At 42.9% G+C, this 15,969-nt stretch overlaps 1 protein-coding gene across 2 annotated transcripts; it reads left to right on the top strand.

The window, feature by feature from the left end:
• The first annotated feature begins 12,481 nt into the window (after positions 1-12,481).
• LOC124105571 (procathepsin L) lies at positions 12,482-15,719 on the top strand. Of its 2 annotated transcripts, XM_046462785.1 has the most exons (7): positions 12,482-12,607; positions 12,890-13,012; positions 13,132-13,278; positions 13,464-13,688; positions 14,174-14,336; positions 15,013-15,130; positions 15,617-15,719. In XM_046462785.1, the coding sequence occupies exons 1-7, from the start codon at positions 12,482-12,484 to the stop codon at positions 15,717-15,719; spliced, it is 1,005 nt and encodes a 334-aa protein (XP_046318741.1). The 2 variants fall into 2 exon arrangements, with proteins under 2 accessions (XP_046318741.1, XP_046318742.1); XM_046462786.1 differs by lacking the exon at positions 15,013-15,130 and having other exon boundaries at positions 15,617-15,651.
• The last annotated feature ends 250 nt before the right edge of the window (positions 15,720-15,969 follow it).

The following is a 15,969-nucleotide window of genomic DNA, read 5'->3' as shown; positions in this document are numbered from 1 at the left end:
ATTGTGTGTGTGTGTGTGAGTGTGTGTGTGTTGTGTGTGTGAGTGTGTGTGCAAGTGTGTGTGTGTGAGTGTGTGTGCGAGTGTGTGTGTGTGAGTATGTATGTTGTGTGTATAATATTTTCTTTAACCATTCATCTGTTGATGAGTGTCTGGGCTTGTTCCATAATTTGGCTATTATGAATTGTGCTGCTATAAACGTGGATGTGGCTGTATCTCTAAGTGTGTTGATTTTAGTTCTTTTGGATAAATACTAAGGAGTGGGACAGCTGGGTCACATAGTGGTTCCATTCCTAGTTTTTGAGGACTCTCCATATAGTTTTCCAAAGTGGTTATACTAATTTGCAGTCCCACCAGCCATGTGTAAATGTACTCCCCACCCCACATCCTAGGCAATATTTATTTTTATCTGTATTCTTGATAACTACTATTTTGACTGGAGTGAGATGAAATCTTCATATAGTTTTCACTTGCATTTCCCTGAATACTAGAGATGTAAAATTTTATAGATTTGTTGGCCATTTGTATTTCTTCTTTAAAGAAGCATCTGTTTAGTTCCTTTACTTATTTATTGATTTAGGGTACGAGGGATTGAACTCAGGGGCACTCGACCACTGAGCCCCATCCCCAGCCCTATTTTGTATTTTATTTAGAGACAGGGTCTCACCGAGTTGCTTACCACCTTGCTTTTGCTGAGGCTGGCTTTGAACTTGTGATCCTCTTGCCTCAGACTCCAGAGCTACTGGGATTATAGGTGTACACCACTGCACTGGCTTCTTTTACTTATTTATTAATTGTGTTATTTATTTTTTAGTGTTAAGTTTTTTTTTTTTGAGTTCTTTATATATAGTGACATTCATCCCCTATCTGAGGACCAGATGATAAAAATCTTCTTCCATTGTGGAGGATCTCTTCATGCTCCTGTTTCCTTTGCTGTGCAGAAGCATTTTAATTTGATGCTATCCCATTGACTGATTCTTGGTGTTATTTCATAAGCTTTAGGAGTCTTACTAAGGAAGTTGGTACCTCTGCCCATGTGTTCAAGTGTTGAGCTTACATTTTCTTCTGGCAGTTGCAGAGTTTCTAATTCCTAAGTCTTTGATCCATTTCTGTGCAGGTGAGAGATAGGGTTCTAGTTTCATTCTTCTATATATGGATATCCAGTTTTCTCAGCACCATTTGTTAAAAAGGCTGTCTTTTCTCCAATATATGTTTTAGACACTTTGTCAGGGTTCAGATGGATGTGAGTGTGTGGGCTTGTCTCTGTGTCTTCTATTCCATTGATCTTTATGTCTGTTTTGATGCCTTCAATACCATGCTGTTTTTATTAGTATAGCTCTGTAGTAGAATTCAAAGTCAGGTGTTGTGATGCCACCACCATTGCTCTTCTTATTCAGGATTGCTTTGGCTATTCTAGGTCTTAATTAATTTTAAAATTAATTGCAAATTAATTTTAGAACTATGTTTTCTAGTTGTGAAGAATGCCATTGGTATTTTGGTGGGGCTTGCTTTGAATATAAATAATGCATTTGGTAGCATGGCCATTTTCAAAATATCATGGCTGCATATCCAAAAACATGAGAGCAGTCCTTCCATCTTCTCACATCTTCTTCAGTTTCTTTCTTCTGTGTCCCATAGTTTTTGTGGTAGAGGTCCTTCACCTCCTAGAACCAAGACCATTCTTCCATTGTCGCCCTCCTGATTTCAAATTGCTTCTTGCTGCTTTATATAACTTTGAATTCCTTCAGATAGAAAGAGACAGAGACAACATAGAAAGAAATAATAAAAAACCAGACACAAGGTCAAGGCCTGTCTGAGAAGCACACTCACTATTCTGTGGCAATAGCCACTCCAGTTTATAACAGCTTGTATGTCCTCAGTGCAGGGCCGATTGCTGTTTGGAAAACAGGATGTTTCCCCCAGAGACTGTGTGCTCAGACCTGTGTCTTCTTGATTCCTTCTCCCTGCCATCCTTCTTGGTATATTTCCCTTGTGCCGTACTGTGTCACCAAAAACAGCCCAGAGGTACTGTGTCATCAAAAACCAGCCCAGAGACACCACCAAACAAACACCCGAAGCCACAGAGTCCTTCAGTTTTTGATGCATTCCCATGCAGTAGATATATGCAATATTATTTACATTTTTCTATTGGAAGATCATAAGCAGAGTTTTCAAATTACTTGTCAAAAGGCACAAAAATAACTCTTACTGTTTTTCAATCAGACAATGGATTCATTACTCTTATTTCATGTGGTTATTTTTTTTTTAAAGAGAGAGAGAGAGAAAGAATTTTATTTTATTAGTTTTCGGCAGACACAGCATTTTTGTTTTTGTATGTGGTGCTGAGGATCGAACCCGGGCCGCACGCATGCCAGGTGAGCACGCTACCAATTGAGCCACATCCCCAGCCCCTCATGTGGTTATTTTGAGGAGTAAATGAAATGAAGCCCAGGCTGTATGTAAAATGCCTGGCACCTGGGCTGTCAATACAGGGTGACTATTGTTAACATGGATGTCTTATGATGGTGTTCATGATGATGATAAACAAGGGGGTGAAAATAATAATGCCTTGAATTTGCAATAATCAGAGTTTTGAAATTAGAATGTTTCCCCAAAGAGATATGAAAGCAACAAATTTTGCCTATTAATGTGTTAATTTACAAACTATGAGAAAATGGACATTCTCACTCACCCCAGGTAGGAGTACACAAGGGAAGGTCTTTTTTTTTCCAGCAGGCAGTTCCATTTCTAGGAATTAATCTTATATCTATAAGATTGCACAGATCTATAAAGATATGCAAATATACGAATCGCAATATTGTTTGTAAGTGAAAAACAACACAAAATTGATGTGTCCACGAATAGGAGAAAAAGAGATTGCTAATGAATGAAGATTCGGTCTTACGATGGGATGAGAGATACGCATTGACAAAGACGGACACCCGTGGTGTAACGCTGGATCTAAAATAGAAGCGTTTGCATTCTTTGAGGCTGCTTATGGTCCTAGACATTTTACTACTACCTTGGATGGTGGGCAGGGGGTAAATTCTGTACCTATTCTGTAAACTGGAATTTTGGTCCTGAGAAAGAACTCTGGGTTAAAGGCTACAGACCTTTAACAGCTGCACCATCCCCACCATTACCTGTCCTTTCTGCGTGGGAAGATCTGCCCTTGTTCCCTTGATTAGCACCAGGACTCACTGTGAAGGATCCTACGGTTCAGTGTGCAGTAATACAACTCTTTGAAGATTGAGACTAAATGCCAGGTCACAATAGGGTGAGTTAGAGCAGAGCAAGTGACAGACAGCGGGTCCTCAGTACAGGGCAGAAGTTCCTGAATCAGTGAGGCTCCATCCTTAATGGAGGGGAGCAGGTAGCCTTGTTGGTATGTCTTTTGAGACAACAAAGGACAACCCAAAGGAAGGAACACTTTTCAATATCCTTGATTTCACTTTTTACCCACTTCACTGGGGTTGGGATGCAGATAATTCCAGCCTCAGTTTTGATAGACATAAAATGTGAGCCAAAGGTATATCCTCTCTGAATCTTGGTTTTATTCACTGTAGAATGTGGATAAGACCTACAACCTTATAGGGTTGTGTTAAATTTAAAGATTTGACACAAGTGTTGTTATAACCAGTCACATCCAGAATCTCTCCCTTTAAGATTGATCTGTGCTTGAGAAATGACATCTCATCCAAAGGCACCTAATACCACACCAGAACCCCATGACACTAAGAGGCCCTGCATTGATCATGTTGATTGCCTTGGCTATTCGTGCATATCTGGAATCAACTGTGATTCCCTAGAGCAGTGTTTAATTTCATCCAAGGAAACAGCCCTCAATAACCACAAACCACAGGGTTTGTGGGGCTGGTACTCTCCATCAGGAAGGTCCTCTGCAAGATTTCCTCCTTCTTTTTCTGTTTTTTAAACCTCATTTTCATACAGTGGAATATTTTTAACCATAAAAATGAATAAAGTATTGGGCTGGGGTCGTGGCTTAGTGGTACAGCGCTTGTCTCATGTGTGTGGGGCATTGGGTTCGATCCTCAGCACTACATAAATAATAAAATAAAAATAAAATTATTGTGCCCATCTACAACTAAAAAAGTCTTTAAAAATGAACAAAGTACTGACACACACTATGATATGATGAACTTTAAAAACATACGCGAAATGAATAAATCAGACAAATGATTCCATACTTTGTGATTCTATTTGCATGACATGAGTTGAATGGACGAATCCACAGAGATGTTAAATAGATTATGGGAAGGAGATTTGGACTAAATCTAAGTTGTAAGCACAGGGTTTCTCTTTGAAGTGATGCAAATGTTCTGAAATTCGATAGCAATATGGATGAATAGAATATTAACCACTGAATATAAACCACTGAGATGTTCTCTTTGAGATGATGGATTTTATGCTCTGTGAGGTGTAGCTCAATAAGAATAATGCTTTTTATGTGTAAAGAAGAAACACCTATAATCAAAAATCACTCCCTGTGTCATGGTTAGAGGCAAAGACAGATCGCTTTTTACCAAGAGATCCAGGTACATGTGTACCTGCCAGGGGGCTGTTCAGAGGAAGAGTACATCATCTGTGGGCACCTGGTACTCCTGGACATGAAATCATGATAATAAACAACTCCTGCCGTGGTGCTGAGGATTGCGGTGGACTTACAGTGAAATATCACTTAGCTGACAAGCATTCTTCAGAGCCATTTATTTGTTTGTTTGTTTATCTGTCCCAGGGATTGAACCCAGGGTTGCTTAACCACTGAGCCACATCTCTAGCCCTTTTTATTTTTAAATTTTCAGACAGAGTCTGGCTGAGTTGGTGAGGCTGGCCTTGAACACCGGATCCTCCTTCCTCAGCCTCCCTAGTCCCTGGGTGGGTGCACCAGCCCCCCAACCACCCCATGCAGGTCTGCTCTGGGCATTTTGCACACGCTCCTCATGTCATTTCCACAGCAATGCTGGGTCCGGTTCTCAGGCTTCAGCTTGCCTCAGCATCACCCAGAGGGCTCAGGAAAGGAGATTTCTGAGCCCCCCCACCCCAGATTCTGATTCAATAGGTCTGGGACAGGGTTCCAGAATTTGCTTTTCTAGGAGTTCCTGATGCTGCTGCTGCTGGTGGTTCCCTTTAGAAACCACTGTGCCGGGAGCTGAGCGCTCTTCTGGGATCAACTGACAGGTGAGGGCCATCCGGCAGGAGGGCTGCAGAGTCAAGGGTGGCGTCAGGGACCTTCTGCATGTGAAGAAGTAGCTGGAGAGCAGCCGGCCAGCAGGGCTTAGAGAAGGAAGCTGAGCTTTGGGGCCTTTGCCCTCCTCCCTCCACCCAGCCCCCATAATGTGTCTGACACTCTGCTCTGAGAGCCCAGGGGCAGCAGGAGAAAGTGGAATATGAGTCCTGAGTCCTGAGCTGTAGGCCACAGGAGGTGAAGTCCCGAGGCTCCTCAGGCCATGGTCTCCATTATCTCACAAGTGCCTTTCACCTGGTGTCCTGCTAGAAGGAGGAAGAGGTAGGTGGCCACTGGGTCAGAAAACACCAGGGGGCTGCTGAGTATGTGGTCAGCAGTGTATGTGAGGCCCTGGATTCCCACTTGAGCTCCAAAAGAAAATTATTTCATTATATTTGTTAAAGCATAGCTAGGAATACTTTCTTCAGGACCAGTGAAATGGATGTTGGGACCACTGCAATGGGGTTTTGCAGGGAAGGAGAGAGAGAGGCCTCAACTCCAAACACAAGGCCAAATGGGAGCTATAACCAAAGAGTAGGAAGGGCCTCAGGAGATGGGAAACTATTAAGAAGGAACATCAGTGGGAAGGGGGAGTCCGGCTAAGCTGACTACCACAGTGACGCACATCTGTAATCCCAGCGAATCAGGAGGCTGATTCAGGAGGACCGCAAGTTCCAGTCCAGACTGGGCAATTTAGCAAGGCCCTGTCTCAGAACAAAATTAAAAGGCAGTGCAGTGGTGGAGTGCTTGGCTAGCGTGTGCAGGGTCCTGTCTTTAATCCCCAGCCCTGGGGTGGTAGGGGACAGACTCAACAGCATTCTTGCTGAGGATGAGCTGGGGTGACCTGGAATCATGTGGGGTGGTGGAAGATGGGTACCTGATCAGATGTGGAGGATGAAGAGGTATCAAGGATGAGGAGAGGACTTCTTGCTAAACTGATTTTGTAGAGGCCTTGGCTAAAACAGATTTTATGAGAAGTGCACAGATGGGCCAAGCAGAGGGTTTTGTGGCCACACAGAGAGTGAGCTGCCTGGCCTGGGCTGGGGCTCCACCTTGACCTTCTCTACCACCGTCCGTGAGGGCTTTGCTCTGTGCCTTTTAACCGTGTCCCCCTTGATCATTTCTAGGAGACAAAGGTCCTGCACTTTCCCTAGAAACAATTCATTGTTAGATTGTTAGATGTAAGTGGGATGAAAATGCTTTGAAAATCTCAGATATTAAAAAGATTATTTGATCATCAATTCTTTTTTTTTTTTTTGGCACTGGGGTTTGAACCCCAAGGAGTGCTTTACCACTGAGCTATATCCTCAGTTCTTTTTATTTTTGAGACAAGGTCTTGCTAAGTTGCTGAGATTAGCCTTGAACTTGTGATCCTCCTTCCTCAGTCTTCCAAGTGGAGTTGCTGGGATTACAGACGTGAGCCACCGCACCTGGCAACAAGTGCCTTTTGAAATGCATTTTATATCATAGGGTCCTTTGCTTAGATGGTGGTTTCCTTTTGTAGGAGGAATTGGGTGGTGGCAGGATCAGAGATCAGGAGGGACCTCTGACCTCCAGAAGTGAGTTGATGAATCACAGACCTGGGAGTGAGGACAAGGGATGTGGAATTAGCCCCACAAGGTCAGGCCCTGTTACCTCCTACCCCAGGATGCTCGGCCATAATTTCACTTAAACACACCTGCCATGTTATGTGTCCATTTGCCATAAAAGCAAGATTATTATAGTTAATCTTAGAGTTACCTTGGGAAGGTTGAGCCTCAGAGAAGCTGTTTGGAAAAGTACATGCAGAAATTTTCTAAGGAAAAGCTCAAACTGCCCTAAGAAAAAGACTGGTGATTGATTCCTCTTTCTACTCAATGGACTGACTCTGAGTTACTCCTTCGGGAAAACCAAGGTACAGGAACTTGGAAAATTAAAGTTACTTAACCGGTGGTTTCATAGGAACATCAATTAATCAACACACCGTTTTTCATGCAGTTATAAAAGGCAACAAACCACTTTACAAATGAAGCTGTGCTAGCTAACACTTTCTAAAGAGTAACTCTTGGCTCAGTGAATTTAAACAGATTGGAGGGGGTGCTGGGGGCCTTGTTGCACGCCTATAATCTCAGCTGCTTGGGAGGCTGAGGCAGGAGGATCATGAGCTCAAAGCCAGCCTCAGTAACTTAGCGAGGACCTAGGTAACTGAGACCCTGTCTCTAAATAAAATATTAAGCCTGAGGATGTGGCTCAGTGGTTGAGTGCTCTTGGGTTCAATCCCTGGTGCAACCCCCCCCCCCCAAAAAAAAAAAAACCCCAAATGGTCAGCATATCACCTCTTTCTGTTACATTATATAACAAGTTTTGTATAAAGAGGTGCTTCAATGACTTACGGCAATAATATCAAACATTCTCTTGCCTAAGTATCCTCCTCCCTTCCTTCTGAATTTAAATCTTTCTTGGTTTACTTTTTGATTTTGGTCATGCTGGGTTTTGTAAGGGCAGACAGGTGTCATCTCTTTCCTTCCCCATAATAAGAGTCTTTTTTGACACTCTATATAACAAAAGAAATATAACAAATTTATTCACTCAGTTTTATGTGACATGAGAGCCTTCAGAGATAAGGATCCAGAGACCTGGGGCAAACTGTCTATTTTTATGCTCAGGTTTCTGACCTCGGTGGAGGAACGTGATTTCACAAACGGGCATATTCTGATGGGCAAGCCCACAGCCTGTCTGTCCAGATTCTTGTTGACCTCGCTGCAGCTTCTTTCCAGAGGGGTGGACCCTATTATCAGACAGGCCAGGTTGGAGAATTCCTGCATGGCCAGCTCCTGGACAGACAGGCAAGAGGGGGGCTAGAGAAATATTTCTAGTGTTTATGACTTGCTTTGCAGAAGAGGAGTTCTTGTGCCCATGAACAAGAGCTGTTCTTTCTGCTAATAAGAGAAAACAGGGGAAAAGCTTTGTGACATGGGATTTTGTCAGGATTTTGAGATGTAATGTAAAAAAGAACAAAAAATAAAAAGTAGATAAATTGAATTGCATCAAGTCAAAATTTGTATTAAATAATGCTGTCAACATAGTTAAAAAAGTAATCCACAGAATTGGAGGAAATATTTGCAAGTCATTCATCTGATGAGGAATTAATACCAGAATATATAAAGAATTCCTAGAATTCAACAACAACAATAACAAAACAAACAAACCATTACATAATGGGCAAAGGATGTGAATAGACATTTCTCCAAAGAAGAGATACAAATGGCCAATAAGCAGAAGCAGAGATGCTTTATAACATATAACATAAATCATTAGATAAATACAAATCAGAGCCATGAGATACCACCATTTAATACACATTAAATGGCTATTTTTAGGCAAATAAAATATCTATTAAAGATATATAATATTTATCTCTATCTCTATATATCTATATCTATCTATATCTACCTTATCTATATCTATATATCTATATCTGTATCTATATCTCTCTATCCAACTAGATAGATAGATAGATAGATTGGTAGATAGATATACAAGTTTTGATGAGGTTTCTGGAAACCAGAGCCCTGTGGCCTGCTGGGGGTTAGTAGAATGGTGCATCCACTATGAACAACATGGGAAAAAATTAAACAGAGTTATATATTTAGCAATTCCACTTTTGAATCTATGACCCAAAGAAGCAGAAATTGGAAAATATATTTGTACACCTCAGTTGACATCATTAACAAGAGCAAAATGTGGAAGCAACCAAAAGTACATCAAGGGATGAACCGATAAGCTTCTAATATGATACCTACATGCAATAGAAGATTTTCCACCTTAAAAAAACAAGGGAAGTCTGACACATGCTCTGTTGGGGTCTCCTTGTCTCTTAATGGCTCTAATTTTCCATACTGTTAGAATGGCAATGAAATTTCAATGTGAGTTGGGGATGAGACAGACATTCAACCCTTAGCAGTAGTCAAATTCATACACACAGAGAATAGAATGGTGGGTTCTAGGTCTGGGGGAGCAGGAGTGAGAATTGCTATGTAATATGTACAGAGGTTGGGGTTGAGAAAGAAGGAAAAGTTCTGGAGATCTATGGTGGCAATGGCTGCCCAGAAATGAGGATATCCCTAATATCACTGAAATTTACACATAAAAATGGTTAGCACAGTAATGTTTATGTTAATTTTTTTACCACAGTGAAAAATATCATAGGTTTGATTATGCTTCTTTTAGTTGAGTTATTAATTGAATCTTAAGTAGAAATAAGCTTACAATTAGAGAAATGCAAATCAAAACTACACTGAGATTCCATCTCACTCTAGTCAGAATGGCAATTATTAAGAATGCAAACAATAATGTGTGTTGGCAAGGATGTTGGGGAAAATGTACACTCATACATTGCTGGTAGGACTGCAAATTGGTGGACCATTATGGAAAGCAGTGTGGAGAAAACTTGGAATGGATCCACCATTTGACCCAGCTATCCTACTCTTCAGTTTATACCCCAAGGACTTAAAATTAGCATATTACAGTGACACAGCTACATCAATGTTTATAGCAGCTCAATTCACAATAGCTAAACTATGGAACCAACCTGGGTGCCCTTCAACAGATGAGAAAACGTGGTACACAATGGAATATTACTCAGCCTTAAAGAAGAATGAAATCATGGCATTTACAGGTAAATGGATGGAACTGGAGGCTTTCATGGTAAGTAAAATAAGCCAATCCCCCAAACCCCAAACCCAAATATTTTCTCTGATAAGTGGATGCTGATCCATAGTGGGGTGGGGAATAGGCAGAATGAAGGAACTTTGGTTTGTGTACAGGGGAGTGAGGGGAGGGGTGGGGCTGTGGGGATGGGAAGGATAGTAGAATGAGACAGACATTATTAGCTTATCTACATGTATGATTACACTACTGGAGTGATTCTGCACCATGTACAGCCAGAGGAATGAGAAATTGTGCTTCATTTGTGTTCAATATGCCAAAATGCACTCTACTGTAACATAAATAAAGAAATTTTAAAAAAGAAATAAGCTTACAAATCAGCATGCCCTATTTTACTCAAGAAGTCAAAATATGCATAAAAATAGTTATTGGGGAAACATGGACATGATATTTTCCCATAAATATTTTTTTTTCCTCCTTCTCACTTAAAAAACAAAGCAAAATGAACAAACAAACAAACAACAACAAAAAAACAGTACTGGGGATTGCACCCAGAGCTTCACACATGCTAGACCAGGACTCTATCATTCAGCTACATCCCCAGTCCTACAATGAATTTTTAAAATAATAATAGAAAAATGAAAAAGGTTTAGAATGTTTCTGGGCTGTGTTCCTCAATTCCTTAATTATAAGAGCAAATATCTACATATTACACACACACACACACACACACACACCCCAAATGTTTTCCCATACTCTGTATCTTAAATTCTAACATTAGCTGCCATTAAAGTAAATTTCTTGAATTAAATATCAATATGTAGACTGAGGAAAAGATTGCAAAACACAGAGGGAAATCAAAGCAGTTCCCAAAGTTCTCAGTTGCTTCCCCCCCTTTTATTAACTTTTTACTAACCAATTTTTATTAATCATTTTTTATTTCCTGCAAGTAACTCATTTCTGTAGGTTTTGCTGAAGATGCAGGGGAAAGAAGAATCCTAAGGGAGGAGCCAGGATGGGATGCATGACCGCTGGCCTCCCAGCCTCAGGGACCCTTCCTCCAGTTTCTTCTCCCACCCAAGATTCGCGCCTTGCCAATCTCGTCACTGCCCTGGGGGTTGTCAGATTCTTCTAAACCCAGCTACATCTCATCTTCACGTTGGGAGACGAAGTCACGGGTCTGTGCTTTTCCACCGGCTGCACCCTAGCTGTAGGTTAAACAGGAACGACCTGGCTGGAATGTGCTGCCTTTCAGCACTGCAGAAGATTTTAACCAAAACCTCCAGAACTAAAGGAAAACCAGGTTTTGCTGAAAATCCACCAAGGGTTGGCTGTGAGCCCTTTTCCTGAGCCATGGCCCAGCGCCACCCATGGCTCCCTCCCTTCCTGGGGCTGGGGTGTCCTGCTCAGCTCCTCCCAGTCCAGGGAATGCAGAGCCCTCGGGGAGAGGCTGAACCCGAAATTGCCTGGAGTCCCGCTTGGAGTCTCCACCCAGAAGTGGACCCAGCCAATCGCAGGGCGTGCAGGTGGTGGGGGCGGGGCGGGTAAGGTCACAGACAGGGTCTTTAAAGCCCAGATGAGGTACCTCTGGACCAGAGGTTCCGACTTCTGCCACTTCCGGTGAGTTGTATCTGTGGGGTGTGGCCACCTCGGGTGAGCGCCCTCGGCCTTGCCTAGGCATATTGGGAACAGACTGGAGAGGGGGCCCTGGTCCAGAACGCAGGCAGGACTCCCAGGATACAGAACATCTTCCCCTCCTCTGCTAGCCTTCGGGTGGGATGTGGGGACGGTTGCCGGGGAACCCAGGAGAGGCTCAGACCATGCAGGAATCCCAGGTTGTGCCAGTCACCCTGGGCCTGGCCAGGAGGGAGGGGTCAAGTGGAACCCCTGGCACGCCCAGTCACCGCAGGGTTCATTGCTCCTGGGCCAACGGGAGCACCCTCTTGCCCATCATTTCCAGGTAAAGTCCTCCAATTTCGGTGTGTGCAGAGGGTAGGAGCAGGTGGCATGCCTGGCTGGATGTGGTAGCTGTGACTTCCAGTGCCTTAGCCACATGGCCTGGTTTCCTGGTTGGGGTAGTGAGTGGGGATGTTGGAGGCAGAGTCCTAAGTGTGGGACAGAGAGACCTGTGGTGCTGTTCTTCCTACTTCCCTAGAAAAATATTCCAGAAAGATTGCATTCAAGACAGAAAGGTATTCCACCCAAGAAGATGCCCAGTGGCCCCCAACTCTTGGGGACCCCTTTGTCTGTACTTGGTATCAGATGCCTCAATGAAGTTTAGCTTAGGTGAACTCAGTAGCTTTGGTACATAACCTGGACCAACTATCTCCTAATTTCCTAGTTGTTGTTTTAAGGTTTTAAATCATCAGGTACCTTCACATGGTTCTTAAACCTGAACTATCATTCCATTCAGCGTCTCAGTCCCTAGGGCTGTGGACAGGCTGCTTTCCATTGGTGGCCAAATACTCCCACTGGAGTGTTTTAATCCAGCTACATCCTTAGCCTCTTCTACTGGCCTTGGGTCAATTCTTGGGAGGAAAAATTTAAATATTTGAATTCCCTCATTTCTTTTGCTTTTCCAGGGCTTGAAGCATGAGTCCCTCTCTCTTCCTGGTCCTCCTTGGCTTCCCGGCACTCTCCGCTGCTCCAGCCCTTGAGTATGGTTTAAATGCACAATGGCACCAGTGGAAAGCAAAGCACGGGAAAACCTACGGCACGGTGGGTGACATGGACACCGTCCGGGGGGACCCTGCAGAAAGTGGTCCTCGCTGGTCACAGTTTATGGCCAGAGAGAAGCTTCTAGAGGCCAGCTCTTAGCAGGCAGTGACCCGAGGGCCCTGTGGTGCACTCAGTGGTGTCTGGGCCTGGAGACCAGCTCACAGGAGTGGGAAGCCCTGCCGGGCCATGGTTTCTCTTCCACCTATGTCAGCAGGTGTCCCCTTGGGGAGATGGGTTGAGTTTTAAATAGAAATAAAAACTATCAGCTGTGCTTGCTTCTAGAATGAAGAAGGATGGAGGCGAGCGGTGTGGGAGAAGAACATGAGGATGATCGAGCAGCACAACGAGGAGTACAGCCAGGGGAAGCATGGCTTCACCATGGCCATGAACGCCTTCGGGGACATGGTGCGTGTGTGTGTGTGTGTGTGTGTGTGTGTGGGGCGCTTCACTCTGCGCTTCCTCGCCTCAGCTCCTCACAAAACCATCTCCTGACCTTTCAATGTTCTATTTACCTTTCCTTGAAGACTAATGAAGAATTCAGGCAAGTGAGGAACAGCGTTCAATACCAGAAGCTCCAGAGGGGGGCAGTGTTCCAGGAGCCTCTGTTTGGGGATGTGCCCGAATCTGTGGACTGGAGAAAGAAAGGCTACGTGACTCCTGTGAAGGATCAGGTATGGGACAGTGCGGGATTCAGACCTTGCATCTCCCACAGGAAAGCCCAGGACTCCATGCCCCTGCCCTGCCACACTGGAGGGGCACGCAGTTCACTGTTTTGGAGAGTATTTGGCTATGTGAATTGTTGTCCGAGTTTTGCTATTTGTTTTATGGTTGACAGTTTGTTTTATTCCTTTTGCAGGGTCACTGTGGTTCCTGTTGGGCTTTTAGTGCCACTGGGGCCCTGGAAGGACAGATATTCCGGAAAACGGGCAAACTCATCTCGCTGAGTGAGCAGAACCTCGTCGACTGTTCCAGGGCCCAGGGCAATATGGGCTGCAGTGGTGGCCTGATGGATTTTGCCTTCCAGTATATTAAGGACAACGGCGGCCTGGACTCAGAGGACTCCTATCCATACGAGGCCAAGGTAAACAGAGCTTCTCATGTTGTTGACAGTCCATATCTGCTTTTGGAAAAATGGCACGTTTTCAGAATTCCCAAGAATTCCTTCAGAATTCCCAAGTTGAAGTGTAGAGTCTATCTTCACCCTCTGTAAACCACCAATGTCATAGAAGTCTTCAGCCTTGGCCATTCTTTCCTGAGATCCTTTCATATATCTTGTTCTTGCCTCTGTGGAACATGGAGAACATGCCAACCGTTCCACGTTTAACACAGATTCCTCTGTTGTGGGAAGTTCTTATGGATGGGAAGACCTAGAGGGTCTCATTGAAGATATGTGAGCTAATTTTCAGTTTCAAATCAATTTAACAGCATGTCACTGCCTGGGATAATTTATAATAGCACTGACATGGAAATCTTAAGCTGCAAATTGCTGGGTGTTGGGGTTCTAACACATGTTCCCCCACAGGTGGATGGCATTAATCAACTGTCTCCCTGCTTTACCTTTAAAAGGATGGATCCTGTAGGTACAAACCTGAGAATTCTGTCGCTAATGACACAGGCGTAATATACATTCCAAAGCACGAGGAAGCCCTTAAGAAGGCAGTGGCATCTGTTGGGCCCATCTCTGTTTCTATCGATGCAAGCTTGAGGTCCTTCCAGTTCTATAAAAAAGGTGAGCATATTTCTTTCTAGAAACGGGCACAGAAAAACTGTAATGCCACCATGACATACCAGCTTGAGGGACTCTTGGGTATGTAAATTTTTGGTAAATATTTGGGTGCCTGGATTTCAAATTCTGTACATGTAATATATATACTTGATGTTTCCACTCGACCTTTCTTCAAGCAGATCCCATGAATGTGAGTACTGCATATTTTTTTTAAAAAGCTGCTTAATTAGCTTAATTCCCTCTTATTTTCTCCAATTATTTAAAATTTACCTACATTTTTATTTATGCAATTAAATCTTAAAGGAGCTTTTTGATTCAAGTAATTTTGTGTTTTGTGCTGTTTTCTTAGATGGACATCCTAGAAATAGAATTACAGTGTTTCAAAGAGTGGTCTTTTATGCACCTAGTGGTCTTTTATGCACCTAGAAATACAAATTAGTATAAATCCTTCTGTTTAAAAACAGAAGGATTTATGCTAATTTAAACAGAAGGAAATATGCTAATTTGTATTTCTGCTAGTTTAATATCAGCTCTTGAATGCCTAGCTTTGATTACAGTAGAGCTTGATTGTAAGTTTGTATCATCTCAGTGAATTTGGAAATGCCTCCTTATTGTTGGTGACAAGGGGTCACTGCCACTGTTCCTGGAGCTTTCACCCCAGCTTTGATTTTATCTCCAGGCATTTATTATGACCCAGACTGCAAAAGCAGTGAGCTGAATCATGGTGTTCTGCTGGTTGGCTATGGTTTCGAAGGAACAAACCCGAATAAAAATAAATACTGGCTGGTCAAGAACAGGTATGCATTGCCCAAAGCATGTATGTTTGACATTCAAGAAGGAATTCTTGTTTGCAGTCAGTATTTAGTTATAGGTCCTAGAAATATTTATCCCTCTTAGGTTGAATGAGGAAATATTAATGCATGCTGATAACATTAAGATATTGTTCCAGGCTCCTTGGGGTATTAAAATATGGCACGTCTGCCGTTGCTTTTCTGAATTCTGAAAATTTTCATACTTCTGAAACACATTGGACTGCAAAGACATCCTGTCCTTTTTCTGTCTCTGATTTTACAATCCTGTATAAGATAATTGTTTGGACTCAGGGGTGGAAGTTAAGTGTCAATTTAGATTCAGCAGTTTATAGAGAATGAACAAGAATATCTGCTTCTCTTCATTCTGTTAAGTCTATGGTTTCTGGGACAGTGTCTAAATTAGGTGTTATTGTTAATAAAGCCAATGTGCTTTATTTTTCCTATGAAATGGAAAACTTACTCTTCTTTTAGTTGGAGTAAAGGATGGGGCATGGATGGCTACATAAAGATCGCCCGAGACCAGAACAACGTCTGTGGAATTGCTACGGCAGCCTGCTATCCTACCGTGAACTGATGGACGGTGATAAGGAAGGACTTGATTGGCAACAGTTTCTCCAGCCCAGGGATTTCATCTTCAAACTGACCTGCCCCCTCTGTGTGGGAGCCCAACGCTTGAGTCATTGATGATTCAACTGTGATGTGAATTGTGACATTTTTATTCTAGTAAAATATCACTATTACTTTAATTACTGCTATAACCAGCTTTGTATTATTGACTCTTCCAATGACTTCTGCATTTTCATTTTTTTTCCCTGAAAGTATGC

Source organism: Marmota monax, unplaced genomic scaffold (assembly GCF_021218885.2).
Source record: "Marmota monax isolate L192 unplaced genomic scaffold, Marmota_monax_Labrador192_F-V1.1 WCK01_AAM20220418_F8-fsc00180, whole genome shotgun sequence".
NCBI classification, from domain to species: Eukaryota; Metazoa; Chordata; class Mammalia; order Rodentia; family Sciuridae; genus Marmota; species Marmota monax.
The sequence above is the reverse complement of the archived record's forward strand: the minus strand, read 5'-3'. Positions and strand labels throughout refer to the sequence as shown.